This window comes from Schistocerca nitens, chromosome 12 (assembly GCF_023898315.1).
Source record: "Schistocerca nitens isolate TAMUIC-IGC-003100 chromosome 12, iqSchNite1.1, whole genome shotgun sequence".
Lineage (NCBI taxonomy): Eukaryota > Metazoa > Arthropoda > Insecta > Orthoptera > Acrididae > Schistocerca > Schistocerca nitens.
This window is the reverse complement of record NC_064625.1, coordinates 24,107,525-24,133,768: the sequence shown is the minus strand read 5'-3', so window position 1 is coordinate 24,133,768 and position 26,244 is coordinate 24,107,525. Positions and strand designations below refer to the sequence as shown.

The window sequence follows — 26,244 nt, the reverse complement described above, 5'->3', positions numbered from 1 at the left end:
CTTATAAGCGTCCGCGCTCACTGTCGGATTACTCAGTCTAGTTGCAGCGTCTAAGGTAGCATCAAAACGTGTAAACTTTTGTTTTGTGTGGTCAGTTATCAAACGTATATTGTTCGTAATGGCAGTTAATGGACCTTCCAATGTGAAAAGGAGCAGGAAAAGTGTTTCGCTTACTAATTTCTACACATCCGGGCGTCCCCTGGGTGTCTATGATAAAATATAGATGGCTAATTCTCTCACACCAGGAGCAAACATGCTACTAAATTGACGACCTCTACCATAGTCAATCTTAAAAATGCGCATTTAAAGTAAATACGATTTCAAATGAATCCAGTTTCTTTTTTCCTTTTTTTTCCTTCTTAAGAATATGCGTTTTGGAATCCTAATTGTATTTTTTGTTACATTATCAACAAATCACGAACATCTGAATGACGCCTGTGACCCCTACAGGTGTCACATAGAAAACAGACTTTAAAACATGACCAAATACTGTCGAAGCTTATTTGAAGTAATGCTCCTAAGGTGTCATCATTAGGTCAGTATAGAACACGATCCTACAGGTCTTACAAGGTCTTGACGTCAGCCTGTAGCTCAGGTGTGCTTAGGAGCGTCGGCTCCGAGCGGTACCTGCCGTTTCAGAGTGTTACTGACCCGCACTCTAGCGTTACCAGCCCGCACTCGCACTTGGCGGACCGCACTGGAGAGGTGCACGCCTGCACCGATGCCGCAGTGAAAGTGTTAAACGAGAGCAGCAGCTTTTGCTTAGAGTTGTCAGTGCTAAGAGACAAACAATACTGCACGAAATGACCTCAGAAATCAATGTGGGATGTATGATGAACTTATCCATTAGGATAGTACAGTGAAGTTTGGCATTAATGGACTGTGGCAGCAGACCACCACAACTGACTTTGTGAACAGGCTAAACTGGCATTGAAGAAAACTGATAAGTTGCAAATATGCACAATAAAAAGTCAGAAAGTGAGCTTTCAGTGAACTAGGCCTTTGTCAGAAATACACGCGCACACACACACACACACACACACACACACACACGCACACACGCACGCACGCACGCACACACAGTCTCAAGTGACATACCTACAGTGCCTCTCCTGGACCTTTAACCATATCGGCTGGACCTTAGATAACTGGAAAACCATCGCACGATCAGATGAGTCCAGATTTGAGTTGGTAAGAGCTGCTGGTAGGGCTTGAGTGTGGAGCAGACCAAATGAAACCACGGACCCAAGCTGTCAACAAGGCACTGTACAAGCTAGTGGGGGCTCCCTTACCGTGCAGTCTGCGTTTACACGGAATGGACTGGGCCCAGCTGAACCAATCATTGACTGGAAATGGTTATGTTCAGCTACTTTGAGACCATTTTCAGCCATTCGTGAACATTTTCTCAAACAATGACATTTTTATGGATGACTGTGAGCCACATCAGAACATTCTGGACAATATGAGCGAATTATTTGGCCACCCAGATCACCTGACATGAACCCCATCAAACATTTTATAGGACATAATGGAGGTCAGTTCATGCACAAAACCCTGCACCGGCATCACTTTCACAGTTAAGGTTGGCTACAGAGGCAGCACAGCTTTACACCTCTGCACGGTTCTTCCGACGACTTGTTGAGTCTGTGCCACATCAAACTGCCAGGCGAAATGAGATGCGACACAATATAAAGCGGTAGCTAGTGACTTGTCACCTCATAGTATGTAGAAAAATAAATTACATTTGCCTTTTATTTTTCAATACATAATTTTTTCCAAATAAAATCCCATTAATATTTGTTTTACCCACATAGCTGTTCTTTCAAGAAATTAAGTGTTTAAGTTTCGACATCTATGGATAACTGCAGTTCCGAGCAGTGTGGAGAACTTACTGTATAACATCTGTGAATAAAATCCACAACGATTTTATCTTCAGTCACTCCTCCACTATTGTTATGGTTAGTTGCTTTAATTTTGCTGCTGCAGTTGGACTTTTTGTAAGAAGGTGGCCAAGAGTGTACCCAGCATGTTAAACTGATTAGTGTCACAGCAAATGGTAAAATGTTTTTGACGTATCATGAGGAACAGTTCTGGGTACAGTTGCTATTAATCTGACTCCATTACACGTTTTGAAAAACTAATATTGAATCAATACTTCTGTGTGGAGGGGATGGATTGGAGTTTGGTGCAATGAATGAATGAATGAATGAATGAATGAATGAATGAATGAATTTTTGAGGAGGTTGAAAGGGACCACACGTGAAGGTCATCAGTCCCTCTTTTCCTTGAATAACCAAAGTCTCTATTTCCGGAAGGTAAAAGGATGGACTGGCAATTTGATCATAATCTGCAGCATCACCTTAGGCCGAGAATCCGGAAAAAAGCAGAGGGAACAAAGCAAAATGTCGGAAGGTACGGAACTGCATTGTGATAGGAGAGGCAGGCAAGGTCTGAAGCAGTTTGGGTTGCCCCTATGGATGGCAGTTACTGCTGATAAAACCATTTGGAAAATTCAGGACAGTATGTAACAATATTATGAGAAGGATAGTTGCCACTCACCAAATAGTGGAGATGCTGCGTCGCAGATATGCATAACAGGAAGACAATCAGAAAGTGAGCTTTCGGTCAAAGCCAGTAGCTTGAGACTGTGCGTGTGTGCGTGCGTGCGTGTGCGTGCGCGTGCGTGTATTTCTGACAAAGTCCTAGTTCACTGAAAGCTCACTTTCTGACTTTGTTGTGCATATTTGCAACTTATCAGTTTTTTTCCATGCCAGTTTAGCCTGAAGGTAAAAACCACGGAAAATAACCAGTTTCTGAAATAACCAATTTTGCTATTATTTCCTGTAATAAACATACAAATCAAAGACTGAAAAATTTTGACTTGCTCAGTTTTGAGATACATAGAATTGGAATATTAAAGTAAACATGCAAATAAAAGGAAACAGTCCATCCACCATTAGTTTCTTTTCTTGAAATGAAAAGTGGTTGATTACCACAAAAAAATCAGTGTTCCCATCGATCCTGATTTTTTTACTCTGCTTAAAAGCCATGTTGTAATCTGGGATCATTGTGGCATCTTTTTAGGCCATGTGTTTGTTGCCAGTTTCTGCTACATTGTTTTTAAAATAACACTAATCGCTTTCCCCATTTTCTATAACAATGCAAAATTTCAAATTTCTGCAAAATTTCAAATTTCTACAAAATTTCAAATTTCTACAAAATTTATGAATAAAAATTAATCTTTTTTTAAAAGAGGAGTAAAAATGAAAATTTTTAGCACTGCTGTTATGACTAATTGATATTTCTGTTTTTTACTTGGTTATTAGTAAAAAATAAAAAAAACTGTTATAACTGTGCCCAAACAAATATGGAAAAATATTGGTTATTAAGAACTAAAGTACCAGTTTCAGTTTTCACTGGACAGTTTTTCTCATCTCTCAAAGCCCCTCACCTTCTGAGATATAGTTTATGGTGGGAGGTCAACTTCTGCACTTGACGGGCTGACTACAGGAAAAAGGACTAATGTGCGAGTTGTACATGGTCGAAAAGGTGAAAGTACGAAAGCCACAGATTGGGCGGATTTATTAGTCAGTGGCAGCTAAACACTTCCAGTTCACTCTTCAGCAGTTTTATTTGATGCATAAACATCAGGGAAGAAGTGAAGAAAAAGGAAGTTTAGAAATGTTTGGCATGGGAAGACTGTTTTGTTAGGAGCACAGTAGGCTCAGAACCCTCGACCCCTCCTCCACTCCCGATGGATATGCCCACAAGGATGGTCCCTTGTAGCCTCACCATCATCAGTACAGTATAAAACTACATAATTGACAGCTCTCTCAAAACACAAAATTATGGTGTTGATAGTCACTAGGATTGCCATAATTTCTGTCTGACAAACTGGGACATTTTTCTTAAAATGACAAAGTGGATGTAATTTGGAAAGCACAAACCAGGGCAAATCAGAACACTTCTCTTAAGCTTAAAAAAAGAATTAACTAAAATATTTTATCAGTTTTGTGATTACTACCATCGGTAGCTATACCAAAATAAGCGACCTTTGAAAGACTCGTTTATTTGACACTGCTGTGTGCAAACATTTATTTCACAATTGCTCTTGATTTTGTTCTGCGCAATGCCATATTTTTTGCTGCTTTGGAATTACTAAAAAGTTTGGAGCTTAGCCTAGAAGTACACTCCACCGATTTCAGAGACATTTGTCATGTAACGGTACAAAACTAAATTTCGAATGCCATTGCTGTTACTAATTTACCCTGTTTAACGCTTCACTGCGTTGCTTTGCAGATGTGCAAAGCAAAGTTTCAACTCTCTTTTCACTGTTGTTCTTGAAGTTTAACGCTTGAAACTGCTTTGCTGATGTGCTATGTTGTATTATGACAGCAACAGATAAGGTTCTGCCACTAGAATGCGCTACTGAGTGTATGACGTGACAATGTGTGTTGCTGTGAGTAGCATTGTAAGTCAGGCTGACATTGCTCTCTTTCAGCGGTGATTGTTAGTAGTTTAACGTTAATTTGACATGAAAACAAAATAATAACCTTTTTATGTGAACAACTTCACACGGTTCTGCATATGTGCAAAGTGTCACTTATGAGTGTATATGATAAGTTTCCCACAGTTTTGCATAAATGCAAACTGAATAAAAATATTTTTTTTTTCAGAATTAAAAACGTCTTATTATTTTCAACATTTTCCTGACAACCTTGAACAAATTTAAATATAAACAAATATTTTAACTCCTAAAAAAATTGTGTAATGAAGGGTTAAACGAATTTGAAACACGATAACTGTCTCTTTTCCAGGGTACATGTTTCATTTATGCTTTACGTTAGCTAAATGATCCCTCTCAGCTGCTCATCCCCCTTACCTGTCCCCGTCCCCCCTCTCCCGCCCCTCACTGTCATCCCGTATCGTCTCAGCCACTGTCGCCGGTGGGTCCAGCCCCGTCTCCTCTGCACCGGAACCTGCCTGCTGACAGCACCCTCCGCCCCAGCGCTGTCATCGGGCACCACGCCGGTCCACCACCCTCGGGCGTGGCCGTGCGTGCACATTCCTGCTCCGCACTCCGGTCCCAGCCCGGCACGTCGTCCCGCACTCACTGTCGGCACCAGCTGCCGCCACTCCGTGTCCGACGGATGTGTGTCCCGTCAGGCTGCCTGCGTCTCCCATCGTCTGGGCACCCTCTTCACACGAGGGAGAGCTGTGCTGTATCCTGCGACTAGTGCACGTGTGTGAGTGCACCGAGTAGTGTCACCGCGCACGTGTACTTAAATCAACTGTAGATATACCGGTGCAGGCCGGCCACCGGAGGCCAACTGAAGGAGGTGTGCACGCGTCACGGTCTGCACTGTGCCGTCTACCGGTGATTCCCACCTATATATTAGGTTCATTCGAATTAAACCTGGTCAGTGCGCCTACCTTTGCCTTACACGTAGTGTGGCACCACGAAACTGTGGGTACGGTGGTGCCGTCTATCGGTAGAGACATTGATGAGTGTGCGCCATTCGATACTGCATAGCGCCAAGGTGGCTTTGTGCCAAAGAGAAGGTGGTCTCACAAGTTATCGTCCACTACTGAACGTGCAGGCGAGTAAGCAGGAACGACGAGGAGCGATTCAATTTTTGGCGGGTGGAGGTGGTCTGAGGCCGTGAAATGTATCGACGGATGAAAGCTGTGCACGGTGAGCACAGTCTGAGTCATTCAAGTGTTTTGGAATGGTGTAAACAATTACTCAAGGGGGCGTGAGTCACTGGAAGACTGCTCGTCCTGGACAGGCTCATCGTGTAATCCCACCAGAAATGGTTGCGGAAATGAATGCTTTAGTTTTCAACAACTGCAGAATCACCATGGACGAGATTCATCAGTTACTGGGCATTAGTGCGCGCGCCACCCACACTATAATGCATCGACACTTGAAACTATAGAGAACATTTAAATAACGTTAACTTGAGGGTGACTGTAGAACAATTCTACTGTTGCCAACATACATTTCACATTGTTGTTGTTGTTGTTGTTGTTGTTGTTGTTGTGGTGGACTTCAGTCCTGAGACTGGTTTGATGCAGCTCTCAATGCTACTCTATCCTGTGCAAGCTTCTTCATCTCCCAATACCTACTGCAACCTACATCCTTCTGAATTTGCTTAGTGTATTCGTCTCTTGGTCTCCCTCTACGATTTTTACCCTCCACGCTGCCCTCCAATACTAAATTGGTGATCCCTTGATGCCTCAGAACATGTCCTACCAACAGATCCCTACTTCTGGTCAAGTTGTACCACAAACTTCTCTTCTCCCCAACCCTATTCAATACTTCCTCATTAATTACATGATCTACCCATCTAATCTTCAGCATTCTTCTGTAGCACCACATTTCGAAAGCTTCTATTCTCTTCTTGTCCAAACTATTTATTGTCCATGTTTCACTTCCATACATGGCTACACTCCATACAAATACTTTCAGAAACGACTTCCTGACAAATCTATACTCGATGTAAAATTTCTCTTCTTCAGAAACGCTTTTCTTGCCATTGCCAGTCTACATTTTATATCCTCTCTACTTCGACCATCATCAGTTACTTTGCTCCCCAAATAGCAAAACTGCTTTACTACGTTAAGTGTCTCATTTCCTAATCTAATTCCCTCATCATCACCTGACTTAATTCGACTACATTCCATTATCCTCGTTTTGCTTTTGTTGATGTTGATCTTATATCCTCCTTTCAAGACACTGTCCATTCCGTTGAACTGCTCTTCCAAGTCCTTTGCTGTCTCTGATAGAATTACAATGTCATCGGCGAACCTCAAAGTTTTTATTTCTTCTCCATGGATTTTAATACCTACTCCAAATTTTTCTATTGTTTCCTTCACTGCTTGCTCAATATACAGATCGAATAACATCGGAGAGAGGCTACAACCCTGTCTCACTCCCTTCCCAACCACTGCTTCCCTTTCATGCCCCTCGACTTTTATAACTGCCATCTGGTTTCTGTACAAATTGTAAATAGCCTTTCGCTCCCTGTATTTTACCCCTGCCACCTTTAGAATTTGAAAGAGAGTATTCCAGTCAACATCATCAAAAGCTTTCTCTAAGTCTACGAATGCTAGAAATGCAGCTTTGCCTTTCCTTAATCTTTCTTTTAAGATAAGTTGTAAGGTCAGTATTGCCTCACGTGTTCCAACATTTCTACGGAATCCAAACTGATCTTCCCCGAGGTTGGCTTCTACTAGTTTTCCATTCGTCTGTAAAGAATTCATGTTAGTATTTTGCAGCTGTGGCTTATTAAACTGACTGATTGGTAATTTTCACATCTGTCAACACCTGCTTTCTTTGGGATTGGAATTAATATATTCTTCTTGAAGTCTGAGGGTATTTCGCCTGTCGCATACATCTTGCTCACTAAATGGGAGAGTATTGTTAGGCCTGGCTTCCTCAAGGCTATCAGTAGCTCTAATTGAATGTTGTCTGCTCCCGTGGCCTTGTTTCGACTCAGGTCTTTCAGTGCTCTGTCAAACTCTTCACGCAGTATCTTATCTCCGATTTCATCTTCATCTACATCCTCTTCCATTTCCATAATATTGTCCTCAAGTACATCGCCCTTGTATAGACCCTCTATATACTCCTTCCACCTTTCTGCTTTCCCTTCTTTGCTTAGAACTGGGTTTCTATCAAAGCTTTTGATATTCATACAAGTGATTCTCTTTTCTCCTAAGGTCTCTTTAATTTTCCTGTAGACAGCATCTATCTTACCCGTAGTGAGATAAGCCTCTACAGCCTTACATTTGTCCTCTAGCCATGCCTGCTTAGCCATTTTGCACTTCCTGTTGATATCATTTTTGAGACCTTTGTATTCCTTTTTGTCTGCTTCATTTACTGCATTTTTATATTTTCTCCTTTCGTCAATTAAATTCAATATTTCTTCTGTTACCCAATGATTTCTACTAGCCCTCGTCTTTTTACCTATTTGATTCTCTGCTGCCTTCAGTATTTCATCCCTCAGAGCTACCCATTCTTCTTCTACTGTATTTCTTTCCCCCATTCCTGTCAATTGTTCCCTTATGCTCTCCCTGAAACTCTGTACAACCTCTGGTTCTTTCAGTTTATCCAGGTCCCATCTCCTTAAGTTCCCACCTTTTTGCAGTTTCTTCAGTTTTAACCAATAGATTGTGGTCAGAGTCCACATCTGCCCCTGGAAAAGTCTTACAATTTAAAACCTTGTTCCTAAATCTCTGTCTTACCATTATATAATCTATCTGATACCTTTTAGTATCTCCAGGGTTCTTCCATGTATACAACCTTCTTTCATGATTCATAAACCAAGTTTAGCTATGATTAAGTTGTGCTCTGTGCAAAATTCTACCAGGCGGCTTCCTCTTTCATTTCTTAGCCCCAATCCATATTCACCTACTACGTTTCCTTCTCTCCCCTTTCCTACTACGGAATTCCAGTCACCCATGACTACTAAATTTTCGTCACCCTTCACTATCTGAATAATTTCTTTTATTTCATAATACATTTCTTCAATTTCTTCGTCATCTGCAGAGCTAGTCGGCATATAAACTTGTACTACTGCAGTAGGTGTGGGCTTCTTATCTATCTTGGCCACAATAATGTGTTCACTATGCTGTTTGTAGTAGCTTACCCGCACTCCTATCTTTTTATTCATTATTAAACCTACTCCTGCATTACCCCTATTTGATTTTGTATTTATAACCCTGTAATCACCTGACCAAAAGTCTTGTTCCTCCTGCCACCGAACTTCACTAATTCCCACTATATCTAACTTTAACCTATCCATTTCCCTTTTTAAATTATCTAACCTACCTGGCCAATTAAGTGATTGGACATTCCAAGCTCCGATCCGTAGAACGCCAGTTTTCTTTCTCCTGATAATGACATCCTCTTGAGTAGTCGCCGCCCAGAGATCCGAATGGGGGACTATTTTACCTCCAGAATATTTTACCCAAGAGGACGCCTTCATCATTTAATCATACAGTAAAGCTGCATGCCGTTGGGGAAAAATTACGGCTGTAGTTTCCCCTTGCTTTCAGCCGTTCGCAGCACCAGCACAGCAAGGCCGTTTTGGTTATTGTTACAAGGCCAGATTAGTCCATCATCCAGACTGTTGCCCTTACAACTACTGAAAAGGCTTCTGCCCCTCTTCAGGAACCACACGTTTGTCCTCTCAACAGATACCCCTCCGTTGTGGTTGCACCTACGGTATGGCTATCTGTATCGCTGAGGCACGCAAGCCTCCCCACCAACGGCAAGGTACATGGTTCATGGGGGGAGGACATTTCACGTAAGGACCATGAATATAAGATTACGGAGATTAGGGCTCATAGGAAGGCATACAGACAATAGCTCTGCCCATGATCTATTTGTGAGTGGAACAGGAAAGGAAATGATTAGTAGTGGTACAAGGTACCCTTCATCATGCACCATATGGTGGACTGCAGAGTACAGATGTAGATGTTGGTAAGTGTATGTACTTCTTGCAGTTACAACCTCTATTAGATGTGTCACTACCCAATTAAATTTCAGTTTCAATTACGAACAACATTTAAATGATTTGTACCTCTGTGTGTGCCTGTTTCGCTGAAGTGTTCAGCACTGGTTAAGGTATCTGCAGTATGGGAGACGTGTGGCTCATCCCTTCCCTATGGATGGGAAAATTGACCAGTTAAAACAGATTCTGGTATTTTAGTTTTGAACAAACAATATTTTTCAATACTTGTTCGGCCTCCGTTATAGCATGTGTTTATTTTTTGCTAATCACCAAACAAAAAATCGAAATATCAATCAGCCATAGTAGCTGGTTTGAAATATTGCATTATTACAGAAAATTAGGAAAGCGATCCGTTATTTTAACAACACTTGATAGGAATGAGCAACAAACATGTCTTAAGACGCAGTGCAGCACAGCTGAGACAATAATGTCTCTGTTGCTGTGTGTCGTGGCTTAAGGTACATCTGTGCATGTGCAGTGTGCACGACTTGCCCCCACCTGGTCTATACGATAGTTTCTCACTGTCTTCACCAGACATCCAGTGTACTGCAGAATGGACCAACCCTAGTCTCGAAATATTTTTACAAAGTGATGTAATAACGAAATACAATGCTTCATTTGCTTTAAATGATTTAAGATCTGTCATTTCTATGTACGAGGGTTGACTGAAAAGTAATGCCTCCACTTTCGTAACTCTTCAACAGTTGGCAGCATCGGTATGCGGTAGGTACTGGCTTGATCTGTAGCCTCTTCTCTACAGCTCCAGTTGGCGGGAAGCCTTGGCATTGAACAGGTTGTTGTTACAGTGTAAAGTATGGAACTCTGCACAGACGGTCGGGCAATGCAATTTAAGCAACGTGCAGTCATTGAATTCTTGACAGCAGAAGATGTCACCCCAAAGGAGATTCATCAGAAAATGAAAGCATTTTATGGTGATTGTGTTGATGTGAGTACTGTGTGTAGTTGGGTGAGTATGTTTAAAGATGTTGAAGGAACATTTGACCTGCATGACAGAGTTGGACATCCTGTGACAGCAACCACCGAGTTTCACAAGCAAAATGTTGACCGATTCAGGACGATCTCCGTATCATTCAGAGACAAATTCCAAGCACAATTGGCATTTCACAAGCATGTGTGGGTCACATTATTGCTTTCCTTTGCTATCTGAAGATCTGTGCACTCCCAGATGCCACCACAGGAGAATTTCATAGACAATCTCACCACCTTACGGCATCCTCAATACAGTCCAGATTTAGCACCCTCTGACTTCCATCTGTTCCCGACAATGAAAGACGATCTGCGGGGACATCACTATGCTTCTGATGATGTTGAGAGAACGGTGAGACTGTGGTTGTGGAAACAGAGTGCCAACTACTTCTGTGATGCCTTCAGAAAACTTTTTCATCGTTGGCAGAAATTTATCAAACTGGCTGGTGATTATGTGGAAAAGCGAACATTGGCAATTAAAGATCACATTGTAAGGATTTCTATATTTGATTTATTACAATGTTTCCATCCAAACCCAATTAACAAAGGTAGAGGCATTACTTTTCATTCAACCCTCGTAATAATAAATAAGGAAGGAAATTACGGTAACAGCAATAAATTAAAAACTTAACAAAAATTCATTCATAGTATACAATAAAAATAGAAAGTACATGAACCACTGCCCATATGTACGTAAAATGCCTGTATCTGCTTTTAGCCACTGAAAATGAAAAAATTAACAAAAAACATTTCTTCCCTCTCAGTTGCCACCCTTTAGCAGCAGTCAAACAGTCTGGTGATCCCTGATTATAAAATGATTTTTGAGCAGAGATTCAAATGAAATAGAGTCAATACACTAATGCTGGCAACTTTATAGTATTCAGCAACTTATCACTTTTCAAGAAAAGTAGCAAATAGTGGGCAGACTAAGTTTTCTTTCATTTGCTTATTAACCATTGAGCAGGTGTGGCTTTTTCGTAAGACAAGTGAGCACATAGTGCATGTTGTACACATGTCAAAAATATCTTTATGTTACGAAGATAAACATGTACAGACAAAATTACACTTTAATCTTAGTGTAATGAAACAATAAAATGAACTAACATTATATGGGCCAAATCACTGTTTAATTAAACGATAGTAAAAGTCTTTCACTGTCTCACTCTGTTGTCGCACCCAAGTGTCACCCCATAGTAATAACACGCTCGAAGCATTGAACATCACAGTTGCAGCACATCCCTGCCAACTGATTACTTCATTACTAATTCTCTCTTCGATAACTGCCTCATTGTGGGATTGTGCTACTAGCTCAGAATATGTCATTTCCATGCACAGATCTTAAAGTTCTCACCTAGCTTGCTGTTTATTTTATATTACAGCCGCTCACTTGGACATACAGTTGGTCAGTCAATTTTTGCGAGGGGACCAAACAGTGAGATAGTCTGTCCCATCGAGTTAGGGAAGGATGGGGAAGAAAGCCAGCTCTGCCCTTGTCAAATGAACTGTCCCAGCATTTGCCTGAAGCGATTTAGGGAAATCGTAGAAAACCTAAAGCAGGATGGCCAGATATTGGTTTGAACTGTCATCCTCCCGAATGAGAGTCCAGTGTGCTAACCACTGCTCCACCTCGCTCAGTTTGGACATATGCCAATAACTTATTACTGTGTTATTGGAAGCACTAATGATGGAGGAAGTACAGTCTTACAATTGTAAAACAATGGAATGGTACAAAACAATGTTGGCTCTGAGTACTATGGGACTTAACATCTGAGGTCATCAGCCCCTAGAACATAGAACGACTTAAACCTAGCTAACCTAAGGACATCACACACAGCCGTGCCCGAGGCAGGATTCGAACCTGTGACCGTAGCAGTCACGCGGTTCGAGACTCTAGCACGGAGAACCGTTCGGCCACACTGGCCGGCCAAAACAATGTTATTTGTGACCGTCACTTTAGACACAGGCACACCTGCTCGAAGCTTAATTTAATATTTTGAATTTACACACACCTTGAAACTGAGTCAAAATTTTTCCATCTTTATTCAATTTCTACAATTATTACAACTGGCATGAAAAAAATCTATGTAACCGAAAACCAGTTGTTTTGATCCCCCACTCCCACTCCCACCCCTTCCCCTCCTCCCTCCTGTGTGGCGGCTCCTCACCCCACAGAGGCTCAGTCACTCCTCTCACTCCCCACAACACCTCTGGCAGTCTGACTACTTAAGGTTAACTCACTGCACCGGAATAACAAGCGAGGGCACTCCCGGAGACTCACTTTTCTCGTGGTGTCGGTGTCATCCGACGAGTCCGAGGCGTCCGAGCTGTACAGCACTACCGGGGGCCGCTGCTCCAGCAGCAGCTCCTCGAGCTGCTCCAGCTGGCTGAAGAACATCAGCTCCTGGTCCCCCACCTGCGTGCGGCGCAGGTCCAGCACCTGCGGCACATGTTCACTCGTCGAGCACTTCCCACACTAAAATTGAAATACGGGGTGTGGTATCACGAGTCTTAGGCCTGTCCCACCCCTCATTAAATCAACCGAGACTTATACGAATAATTGTAAGAATAGTTATTATTATTATTATTATTATGTTCTTTAAGTTTGTTTTTGGGTTTTCAGAAATACTGTGGGAAGAAAGTTTATTTATGTTGCAGATAACGTGGAAGACGTTGCCCAACGATCACCACGAAAGTTCGACATAGCGGCAAGTGGGCAAGGAATAAAACGAATGCTGCAAACTACCGCGAGCCATGGAAGAGCCCGGGCCGCGAGGGCGTCGAGCTTCCTAGGTCGTTGTTGGACAACGTCAAAGGAAGAGATATTCTCCTTTCTCTTTGTAAACAGATCGATCGAGTCTTGAAAGGTTCGTGTAAAACGTATAGGTGGGTGACACATTAGGTGGGACCTGATGCCTGTAATATTTCCACAATTATTAAAAAGTTGTTAAACAGCAAAACAAATCTTTTATCATTTATATAGATAAAAAGTAGTAAAGATATAGGAAAGGAAGAGTTGCAGCATCAGAACGAAAAGTGATACACCGCTCAGCAACTAAGGACGTAAACAGTGGGCGTTACGTGGTGCAAACAAATCAACTGATAAAATAGTAAGTCTGTAATTAAGCATAAAGCCACGTAACACTGCAGGGGTGACCTGAGGAGAAACACTTTTAAATGAACAGTAGTACATAGAAGTATGGACTAACTGGGTTAATTAATGAAACACCATTCCAGTTGCTTTTCTTTAGGACTATTATGTTTACGTGACAAGTTTTGATTTATATGAGGGAATGTCAGAAAGTAACAATTTTACTACCAAAAAATTTAATAGGTAAAAAAAACGAACTTGCATCTTTTACCTACTTTTCTACATAGTAATGAATGTTCCTTATCCATATAAATGATTTAGGAGGCAATCCGAGCAGCTGTCTTAGGTTGTTTGCAGATTGGTTGGTCGATGTGGCCGAGAGGCCCAAACAGTTTCGGTCCCATCAAATTAGGAAAAGATGGGGAAGAAAGTGGCTGTGCCCTTTCAAAGGAACCATCACAGCATTTGCCCAAAGGGATTTAGGGATATCACTGAAAAACCTAAATCAGAATGGCGGGACATGGGTTTAAACTGTCATCCTCCTGAATGCGAGTCCAGTGTGCTAACCACTGTGCCTGTCACTCAGCCTTTGCAGACGATGCTGTCGTTTATAGTCTGTTAACATTGTAAGATCAAAACAACTGCAAATTGATTTTGAAAAGTTATCTGTACAATGCAAAAATTGGTAACTGACACTAAATAATGAAAAGTGTGATATCATCCATATCAGTGCTAAAAGGAATCCGTTAAATTCTGGATACAGAAATCAGTCAAGGCCATAAATTCAACTAAATTTCTAGGAACTACAATAACGAAAATTTAAATTGGAAAGAACACACCGAAAATGGAGTGGGGAAGGCAAACCAAAGACTGTTTTATTGGCAGAACACTGGGAAGATGCAACACATCTACTAAAGTCTTCATAAATCCATAGTTTAAATGGAGGACAGTGGGATGCCAGCTGGTATAAATTTGTATTAAAAATGAAGAAATTCCTCCAGCTGTATTTAAGGTGTTGATTTTATTTGGCAACTAGTTTCAACATTGTAACACTGTTACCTTCAGGCCCATACACTTGTTGACGTCAACTGCGTGCGGCTGATACTAGAAGGCAGTGGTGAGATATGAACGTTGCGCAGGTGACGTCAACAAGTGTATGGGCATGAAGATGACATTGTAACAACGCTGAAACTAGTTGCCAAAATAAAATTTATGTTCATTTACTTTTTATTTTATCTGTGATTTCTTATTTCTTTGGTACTATGGTGAAGATTGTGCTTATATTATCACTCTGACAATGGTAACTATCAATAAAATAATTTCTCAAATTAATAATATACCTGCTTGTGTCTGTACATGTGTGGATGGATATGTGTGTGTGTGTGTGTGCGCACGAGTGTATACCCGTCCTTTTTTCCCCCCCTAAGTTAAGCCTTTCCGCTCCTGGGATTGGAATGACTCCTTACCCTCTCCCTTAAAACCCACATCCTTTCGTCTTTCCCTCTCCTTCCCTCTTTCCTGACGAAGCAACCGTTGGTTGCGAAAACTAGAATTTTGTGTGTATGTTTGTGTTTGTTTGTGTGTCTATCGACCTGCCAGCGCTTTCGTTTGGTAAGTCACATCTTTGTTTTTAGATATAATAATTTAACTTGATACAAATGTTTGACTCCCACAAACACTAGGGGCTAGTAGAGTAGTAATTGTCACGATTAAAAAATACTGACCTACTTTTTTGCTTTTTATATTGATTAGAGCCTAAAACTTCAAAAACTTATGTACTGCAATTGCATTTTTTCGGCAGACAAACCAGACTGACATAGGAATTTTTAAAATTCATTTGAATGTCGAGGCATATTGTTCCTGAAAAACATGGCATAAAAATAACTATTTGATCAAAACTATCAAGAACTTTGTGTTTGGTGCATTGTATTAACACAGAAAATACTGAATTTTCATTTCTCCATAGCTCAATTCATAATGTGGGAAGAAAGGGTTAAAAAGAAAAAGTAAGAAGTACAACAAGAACAAGTTGTTCATTTTAAGTAAACAATGTCAGCTGACAGGAGCCGCTGCAGCTTGTACTGGCAGATTTCTAGGCATAGTCAACTTAGTCGACTTCAGCTAGCAGTCGACTGGTGTTCATTGTGTCTACATAAACAAAAGCACATAAACAGCATTACAAATTGCAGAAATGGTATACATAGTTGAGTGTGAAATGATTTAAATTTATTGATACGTTCAATGAAGATACTCTGAACACTAAGCTAAGGTCAGTAGCACCACCAGAAAAAAGTGAATGTCGGCCCAAGTCTTCTGGAAGTGAAAGATTAATAGAGAGCTACTCCATATGATTAATTCAGTTTCAAAGTTCTGTATTTTGTAAAGTATAAGCGATAACATGAATTCTTTACAGAAGAATGGAAAACTGGTAGAAGCCGACCTCGGGGAAAATCAGTTTGGATTCCGTAGAAATGGTGAAACATGTGAGGCAACACTGACCCTACGACTTATCTTAGGAAATCAATTAAGGAAAGGCAAACCCACATTTCTAGCACTTGACTTGGAAAAAGCTTTTGACAATGTTGACTGGCATACTCTCTTTCAAATTCTGAAGGTGACAGGGGTAAAATACAGGGAGCAAAGGACTATTTACAATTTGTACAAAAACCAGATGGCAGTTACAAGAGTCGAGGGGCAGGAAAGGGAAGCAGTGGTTGGGAAGGGAGTGAGACAGGGTTGTAGCCTATCCCTGATGTTATTCAATCTGTACATTGAGCAAGCAGTATACGAAACAAAAGAAAAATTTGGAGTAGGGATTGAAATCCATGGAGAACAAACTGACGTTCGCCGATGACATTGTAATTCTGTCAGAGACGGCAAAGGACTTGGAAGAGCAGTTGAACGGAATGGACACTGTCTTGAAAGGAGCATATAAGATGAACATCAACAAAAGCAAAATGAGGATAATGGAAAGTAGTCTAATTATATTGGGTGATGCTGAGGGAATTAGATTAGGAAATGAGACACTTAAAGAATCCCCAAACCACCTTCCCTACCCTCTGGCTCCTATCCTTGTAACCGCCCCCGGTGTAAAACCTGTCCCATGCACCCTCCCACCACCACTTACTCCAGTCCTGTAACCCAGAAGGTGTACACGATCAAAGGCAGAGCCACGTGTGAAAGCACCCACGTGATTTACCAACTGACCTGCCTACACAGTGATGCATTCTATGTGGGAATGACCAGCAACAAACTGTCCATTCGCATGAATGGTCACAGGCAGACAGTGTTTGTTGGTAATGAGGATCACCCTGTGGCTAAACATGCCTTGATGCACAGCCAGCACATCTTAGCACAGTGTTACACCATCCGGGTTATCTGGATACTTCCCACCAACACCAACCTATCCGAACTCCGGAGATGGGAACTTGCTCTTCAATATATCCTCTCTTCCCGTTACTCACCAGGCCTCAATCACCGCTAATTTCAAGTTGCCGCCACTCATACCTCACCTGTCATTCAACATCATCTTTGCCTCTTCACTTCCGCCTCGACTGACATCTCTGCCAAACTCTTTGCCTTTACAAATGTCTGCTTGTGTCTGTATATGTGTGGATGGATATGTGTGTGTGTGCGAGTGTATACCCGTCCTTTTTTCCCCCTAAGGTAAGTCTTTCCGCTCCCGGGATTGGAATGACTCCTTACCCTCTCCCTTAAAACCCACATCCTTTCGTCTTTCCCTCTCCTTCCCTCTTTCCTGATGAGGCAACAGTTTGTTGCGAAAGCTTGAATTTTGTGTGTATGTTTGTGTGTCTATCGACCTGCCAGCGCTTTCGTTTTGCAAGTCACATCATCTTTGTTTATATAATAGAGGGAAACATTCCACGTGGGAAAAATATATCTAAAAACAAAGATGATGTGACTTACCAAACGAAAGCGCTGGCACGTCAATAGACACACAAACAAACAAACATACACACAAAATTCAAGCTTTCGCAACAAACTGTTGCCTCATCAGGAAAGAGGGAAGGAGAGGGAAGGACGAAAGGATGTGGGTTTTAAGGGAGAGGGTAAGGAGTCATTCCAATCCCCGGAGCGGAAAGACTTACCTTAGGGGGATAAACGGACGGGTATACACTCGCACACACACACATATCCATCCACACATATGTCTGCTTGTGTGTGCATGTCACAATCAGGCATGTCACAATCAGGCATGTCACAATCAGGCATGTCACAATCAGGCATGTCACAATCAGGCATGTCACAATCAGGCATGTCACAAGCAGGCATGTCACAAGCAGGCATGTCACAAGCAGGCATGTCACAAGCAGGCATGTCACAAGCAGGCATGTCACAAGCAGGCATGTCACAAGCAGGCATGTCACAAGCAGGCATGTCACAAGCAGGCATGTCACAAGCAGGCATGTCACAAGCAGGCATGTCACAAGCAGGCATGTCACAAGCAGGCATGTCACAAGCAGGCATGTCACAAGCAGGCATGTCACAAGCAGGCATGTCACAAGCAGGCATGTCACAAGCAGGCATGTCACAAGCAGGCATGTCACAAGCAGGCATGTCACAAGCAGGCATGTCACAAGCAGGCATGTCACAAGCAGGCATGTCACAAGCAGGCATGTCACAAGCAGGCATGTCACAAGCAGGCATGTCACAAGCAGGCATGTCACAAGCAGGCATGTCACAAGCAGACATGTCACAAGCAGACATGTCACAAGCAGACATGTCACAAGCAGACATGTCACAAGCAGACATGTCACAAGCAGACATGTCACAAGCAGACATGTCACAAGCAGACATGTCACAAGCAGACATGTCACAAGCAGACATGTCACAAGCAGACATGTTTAAAGACAAAGAGTTTGGGCAGAGATGTCAGTCGAGGCAGAAGTGCAGAGGCAACGATGATTTTGAATGACAGGTGAGGTATGAGTGGCGGCAACTTGAAATTAGCGGAGATTGAGGCCTGGTGGGTAACGGGAAGAGAGGATATATTGAAGAGCAAGTTCCCATCTCCGGAGTTCGGATAGGTTGGTGTTGGTGGGAAGTATCCAGATTACCCGGACGGTGTAACACCTTGCCAAAATGCGCTGGCTGTGCACCAAGGCATGTTTACCCACAGGGTGATCCTCATTACCAACAAACACTGTCTGCCTGTGTTCATTCATGCGAATAGACAGTTTGTTGCTGGTCATTCCCACATAGAATGCATCACAGTGTAGGCAGGTCAGTTGGTAAATCACGTGGGTGCTTTCACGTGTGGCTCTGCCATTGATCGTCTACACCTTCCGGGTTACAGGACTGGAGTAGGTGGTGGTGGGAGGGTGCATGGGACAGGTTTTACACTGGGGGCGGTTACAAGGATAGGAGCCAGAGGGTAGGGAAGGTGGTTTGGGGATTTCATAGGAATGAATTAACAGGTTACGAAGGTTAGGTGGACGGCGGAAAGTCACTCTTGGTGGAGTGGGGAGGATTTCATGAAGGATGGATCTCATTTCAGGGCAGGATTTGAGGAAGTCGTATCCCTGCTGGAGAGCCACATTCAGAGTCTGGTCCAGTCCCGGAAAGTATCCTGTCACAAGTGGGGCACTTTTGTGGTTCTTCTGTGGGGGATTCTGGGTTCGAGGGGATGAGGAAGTGGCTCTGGTTATTTGCTTCTGTACCAGGTCGGGAGGGTAGCTGCGAGATGCGAAAGCTGTTGTCAGGTTGTTGGTGTAATGGTTCAGGGATTCCGGACTGGAGCAGATTCGTTTGCCACGAAGACCTAGGCTGTAGGGAAGGGACCGTTTGATGTGGAATGGGTGGCAGCTGTCATAATGGAGGTACTGTTGCTTGTTAGTAGGTTTGATGTGGATGGACGTGTGAAGCTGGCCATTGGACAGGTGGAGGTCAACATAAAGGAAAGTTGCATGGGATTTGGAGTAGGACCAGGTGAATCTGATGGAACCAAAGGAGTTGAGGTTGGAGAGGAAATTCTGGAGTTCTTCTTCACTGTGAGTCCAGATCATGAAGATGTCATCAATAAATCTGTACCAAACTTTGGGTTGGCGGGCCTGGGTAACCAAGAAGGCTTCCTCTATGCGACCCATGAATAGGTTGGCGTACGAGGGGGCCATCCTAGTACCCATGGCTGTTCCCTTTAATTGTTGGTATGTCTGGCCTTCAAAAGTGAAGAAGTTGTGGGTCAGGATGAAGCTGGCTAAGGTGATGAGGAAAGAGGTTTTAGGTAGGGTGGCAGGTGATCGTCGTGAAAGGAAATGCTCCATCGCAGCGAGGCCCTGGACGTGCGGAATATTTGTGTATAAGGAAGTGGCATCAATGGTTACAAGGATGGTTTCCGGGGGGTAACAGATTGGGTAAGGATTCCAGGCGTTCGAGAAAGTGGTTGGTGTCTTTGATGAAGGATGGAAGACTGCATGTAATGGGTTGAAAGTGTTGATCTACGTAGGCAGAGATACGTTCTGTGGGGGCTTGGTAACCAGCTACAATGGGGCGGCCGGGATGATTGGGTTTGTGGATTTTAGGAAGAAGGTAGGGGTGCGGGGTGTCGGTGGGGTCAGGAGGTTGATGGAGTTAGGTGAAAGGTTTTGCAGGGGGCCTAAGGTTCTGAGGATTCCTTGAAGCTCCGCCCGGACATCGGGAATGGGGTTACCTTGGCAAACTTTGTATGTGGTGTTGTCTGAAAGCTGACGCTGTCCCTCAGCCACATACTCCCAACGATCAAGTACCACGGTCGTGGAACCCTTGTCCGCCGGAAGAATGACGATGGATCGGTCAGCCTTCAGATCACGGATAGCCTGGGCTTCAGCAGTGGTGATGTTGGGAGTAGGATTAAGGTGTTTTAAGAAGGATTGAGATGCAAGGGTGGAAGTCAGAAATTCCTGGAAGGTTTGGAGAGGGTGATTTTGAGGAAGAGGAGGTGGGTCCCGCTGCGACGGAGGACGGAACTGTTCCAGGCAGGGTTCAATTTGAATGGTGTCTTGGGGAGTTGGATCATTAGGAGTAGGCCTCAATCTCCGTTAATTTGAAGTTGCCGCCACTCATACCTCACCTGTCATTCAACATCATCTTTGCCTCTTCACTTCCGCCTCGACTGACATCTCTGCCCAAACTCTGTCTTTAAATATGTCTGCTTGTGTGTGTGTGTGTGTGTGTGTGTGTGTGTGTGTGTGTGTGTGTGTGTGTGTGTGTGTGTGTGTGTGTGTGTTGAGCCCATGCTACATCTAGTTGATTCACTACACCAGGCAGATGGTCTGACAACATACAGAGGCATCCCGTGATTTTTGTCACCTCAGTGTAGACGGGACACTAATTTCAACTAGACACACAGTGAGGCTACACGAACCTTCAGTTTCTCGAAGCCAGACATGCAGGCCAGGCTGGTCGTCCGCAGCGAGTAGTGAATGCCGGGGCAATGTGTGATGCGGAGGACCTCCAGGTGGGCACACTTGCTCAGCGACAGCAGCGAGCTCGGGGAGAACCACGGGCACCTGCACCAGGCAAAAGCAGAAACAACTGTCACACGCCAGTACCACTGAGCGACACAAATTTTCCGTACAAACTACATTGTGTCACCACATGTAAACACACACATCCATCACAATTTATGTAAAGCATTCTTGAGAAATAATACAGGGTGTCTCAAAAGAAAGTTTATATCTGAAGACCACTCAACACATGCAACAAATCTGAAGAATGAGGGGTACAGTCATCACTTGCTTGGCCTTTAAGAATTCAGTCGATGTGGAGCACTTCTCAGGCACAGACTGCGCAGTCTTTGTGCAAGAAGTTTACAAAAACAGTCATTCGATGTTTGTAGTGTGGGGGAAATTTTGCAGTGATTATGGATTGGATAAACTAAATGATACTTCAAATGTTCCCCTTATCCAGAAATGGATCAAAACATTGACGGGTTCAACACTGGCTAAACCAAAATCCAGGCGACCACAGTCATAAATAATGGAAGACTCTGGAGAATGAAAATTGGTCTACTCGTGAAGATTCTAATCTCTTCATTCGTAGGTGTGAAAGTTCTTTAAATATGCATGTATAGTTGCTGCCCTGAATTCTGCAAAAAGACAAACTGCACCCTTACAAAACACATTTGATGCAAGAATTAAAGCCTCAGGATTCCAGACGCGGTGTGCAGTCTATTAATGATGTGACAGTGCCCTTCATTTAATAATATCTTTGTTTCTGACGAGGGTCATTTTCACCTGAACGGTCGTGTCAATAACCAAAATTGCCATTACTGGAGTGCAAAAAATTCTAAACAGAAGCACAATAAACCCCTCCATTTGCCAAAAGTTAATCTACGGGCTGCAATGCCAGCTCAAGGAAACACTGACATACTTATTCGAGGTCAAGAGCAGTCGTGATTTTACAGTTAATTTGGAATGCGATGTGACGATAATTTTTTTTTGTGCCTGAATCGCAAAACTTTCCTGGTTACAATCAAAGAATGTCGTTTCAGCAGGACAGAGCCACAGAACACGTGTCCAACGCACCTATACTGCGAGTTCGTCAAATTTTCCCTGACAAATTGATTTTCAGAAAGTGAGAAATTGGCACCCACACACTCCAGACTTTAGCTCTAAAGTGTATGTCAATAATCCGACTTCTCTGGAGCAACTGAAAGAAAATATCCATAGTTAAGTGGCAGCCATTCCAGTATCTACATACTGAGTCGTCATGCAAAATTTCGATCATTGTTTATATGAGAACTGTAGGCATGCTGGATTGCATTTACATTACCTTTTTAAGACACAAATTCCTAAACTGTATATTTCAATGATAAAGATTTTGTCAATAGCCTATAACCTCTATTTTATTTTCACTCATCAAATATAAACTTTCTTTTGAAACACCCTGTACTGTATTTGGCAGATTTATTATATATCTCCATTTAAAACAATCCTCTGAGTGCACAATCAGGGCATACATATAGCTCATACAAGGGCTTTTTTCTTAACCTCCAGTAGGACAGGAGGACAAATGAGATCACAAAATTGTTTAATTATCAGCAGTCAACCACAGTTGCAGTTAGTTTTCCACATAGTCACCATTGTAAAGTAACAATAGGCTGTCTCAATGAAAAACTCCAATTCCTTGCCAACTGAACCATACACTACCACTCTGGAATGAATTTTGCAGGATTTATACGCCAAGTTTTCAATATTTTATCTTGTTGCTATCCATTTCCCACATTTTTCAGCTGTTAAAGCTCTAAAAGGTTGTACATGTTTTCAAATGAGCAGTGAATTTCGCCTTTCCAAAAATATGGATCAAATAATCTCTATTAAATTGAAAAGGAAAAAGTGCTGCACCACATTTGAAATGTTGACTGTGGTTTTTTGTGAATCCATTATGAAAAAGAAGAGTTTATAATTGGTAAAAAAAAAACTTTTCAAAGGGGATCAAGAATACATTGAAGATAGGGCTAGCAGATCAATTACTGACTACAGTGTACAAGTACCAAAAAGAATGGTTCTGAAACCATCAGAGAGGTTGCTTACGATGTCAGCAGATCCTTTGGCTTATGCCAAGCAATTTTTGGCAGATTTTTTGGGAAACGAAATGTTTAGCAGGAAAGTTTGTTCTGAAATAGTTGAATTTAGAGCAAAAAAACAATGTCAACATCACTCAGGAATTTCTGAATTACGTCTACAGTGATCAAGAACTTCCAGAAGGTTAATAAGCACATGTCACTATGTCATTCACTGACTAAATTTGTTTAAATAATTGTACTTGGAGCTCACTTATGATGAATTATCGCAAAGTTGTCATGAAATATAGTTTATATTCAGAAGTATGGTCAGTGCCTATACACATGCCAAAACTCTCACTTATACAAACTGATGACAATATTATGAAAAGGATAGACTGCTACGCACCATGTAGAGAAGATGCCGAGTTGCGAACAGGCACAGTAGAAAGTGCACGAACATAGATTGACCTAAGCACTGCTCTCATACATGACCACTGTCACTTGCCACTGAGTTTTCTACTTTAAATGAAGGCCTGTTGACCCAGAGCTCAAATGTATAGCAGTCTTTCTGTCATACCTAACAGTGACAACATCTATGGTGAGTAGCAATCTATCCTTTCCTTGTACTTTCTTTCCTCCATATTGGTTTTTCCATTGTGTGACTTATAAAAATTGTACCAAGAAATATAATCGTTATTACTGTTTGACTTAAGGAAACAAACCAGGAAGAATGTCAGCAGCGATATCCAATCTGTAATTAAGAAGTTAATGCATTTTATAAATTATGAATTATTGTAGAAAGGTATCTTAACTGTTTTGGCTGTCACAACTGTTCTATTTTGGCATCTTTATTACTCTGAAGTAATTGTCATGATTTATAAATGCAAGCACTACCTTTTTCTGAAAAGCTATTCAACTTTTAGTTGTACACTTTGAGATGAAATTTCAAAAAATCCCTTCTAACCTTCCCCAAATTTCAAGTGTCTGTCCTTAGCAGTTCGGGCTGGGCACCGATGAGTCAGTCAGGACATTGCCTTTTATATAAAGGTATATGCACCAAATTCAAAGTTATTGCAACCCCTATTTTTCATTGCATTTTCGAATTTTATAAATTGTCTTCCTTAAATTCAAAGATCACAATAACTATGATCATTAACTAAATATTGGTCATGTCAACACGATGCTGACACACAAAGCTGTAGGTACCACAAAAATGATATTTTTTTACTGAATAGTTTTCTGTAAAATCATTTGAGAAAGACCGCAGGTAGTGTGCCTCGATTCCATCATCGCAGCGCAATGCCGACCAGCTGAAAGAGGGTATATAATGTCTGTATCCCCTTCCAAACAAACGAACCCACCCAGTGCATCGGCCAACGTATCCGGCGTGGACTCTACTTACGGGACACATTGTATGAATGGGGTTGACACATGGACAGTACCCTCTTAAGGTCCCTACCCACACAACTAACCAACACATTTTATATGTTTAGGTGTTCTGAATGACTAACTGACAAACAATCTTTGTTGGGATGTTGAGCAGATAGAAAAGCCGAACAGCTGAGTTCCCACCACTCCACCCAACAAATTCTGCCACGTGTAGCATTGTTGTGCCAACCCCTACAGACTTTCAATGGACCTTAATTTTACTGCCACCAACTTATATTCTGCGGAAAGACCACAAAGATAAGATAAGAAATTAGGGCTTGTAGGGAGGCATATAGGCAGTCATTTTTCCCCTCGTTCTGTTTGGGAGTGGAACAGGGAGAGAAGATGCTAGTTGTGGTACGAGGTACCCTCTGCCACACACCGTATGGTGGATTGCGGAGTATGTATGTAGATGTAAATAAAATAAATGGTACTTGCTTCACTGTTTTAAGTGAAAGCCTTCTGCTACGAAGAGTAAAGTGTGGAATTTTTTTCATAGCTCTGATTGCTGCTAAATACTTCATTTCTTAGGTGATGTGTGCCACCACTATGTGAAGTCTTCCTTGTTCGAATTTGAAATGAACCTGACAACCGTGATCCACCCCCACTGCCCCCAAATCATCCTGTTAACTTTCCACACTTTTCTTAACCTCACCATCATTCAACAAATCCCTTAACATGCAAACTAGCCTTACATCTGCAGAAAGAACCACAGTCCACCATCTAAAAATGATCCTGATCTTATAATCCCATCTGCGGTCAAAGGCTCCACTGGTGTTTTGAATCTCAAAGATTACCTGGTGGAAGGACTCCAGCTATCAGATACATCCACCTACAAATCTTGCCACAGTGACCCCATTCCAGAAATCCAGCAGGATCTCTAGTCACTCCTCAAATCCTTAGGCCCATCCCAGAAATTCTCCCTGAAGTCTTCTTCTCACCCCTACCACTCCCTGCACTCCTATCTTCTAGGTGCTTCCTGAAGTCCATAAATCCACCCACACAGGACACCCCATTGTGGCTGGTTACTGTGCCCCCACAGAGAATCTACTTCTATTACCCCTAACCTACCCTCCTATCTAAAAGATACCAACCATTTCCTCCACTTACTCTCCACAGTTCCTGTCCCTTTACCACATGGCGCCCTATTCATCACTAGTAATGCCACCTCCATTTACACTAACAACCCACAATTACTTCTCCTTTGAAGGCATTACCTACAGACAAATCTGGGGTATGGCTACAGGCACCGGCATGTCACCATTCTATGCCAACCTATTCATGGGCCATCTAGAGGAATCCTTCCAAAAAACCCAGAATCCCAAACCCCTCACCTGGTTCACATTCATTCATTGATGACAACTTTGCAATCTGGATCGAGGGTCGGGACACCCACATTCCGCCAGAACCTTGACAGCTTCTCCCCCATTTGCTTCACCTGGTCCTACTCAACCTAACTAGCCACCACCTTCCTGGGTGTTTACCTCCACCTCAAAGAAGTACTTTAGTACCACTGTCCATACGAAACATACTAACCACAAGCAAAACCTCCACTTCGACAGTCGGCACCCGTTCCATACCGAGAAGTCCCTTCCATACACACTAGCCACCAAATCTGCAGTGATGTGCGGCCCCTCAAAATATATCGAGGGTCTCCCTGAAACCTTCACAGAGCGTAATTATGCTCCCAACCCTGTACAAAAACAAATCTCCCATAC

The 26,244-nt window shown here is 42.4% G+C and overlaps 1 protein-coding gene across 1 annotated transcript in view; it reads right to left on the bottom strand.

Annotated features, from left to right (window-relative positions):
* Nucleotides 1–26,244, bottom strand: part of LOC126215273 (uncharacterized) — a 96,664-nt gene that overhangs the window by 53,875 nt on the left and 16,545 nt on the right. Inside the window, exons 5-6 of the mRNA XM_049941960.1 lie at nucleotides 20,957–21,101; nucleotides 12,784–12,942 (exon numbers count right to left, since the gene is read on the bottom strand). Of these exons, the coding sequence (XP_049797917.1) occupies nucleotides 12,784–12,942; nucleotides 20,957–21,101 (304 nt within the window). The remainder of the gene's footprint in view (nucleotides 1–12,783; nucleotides 12,943–20,956; nucleotides 21,102–26,244) is intronic.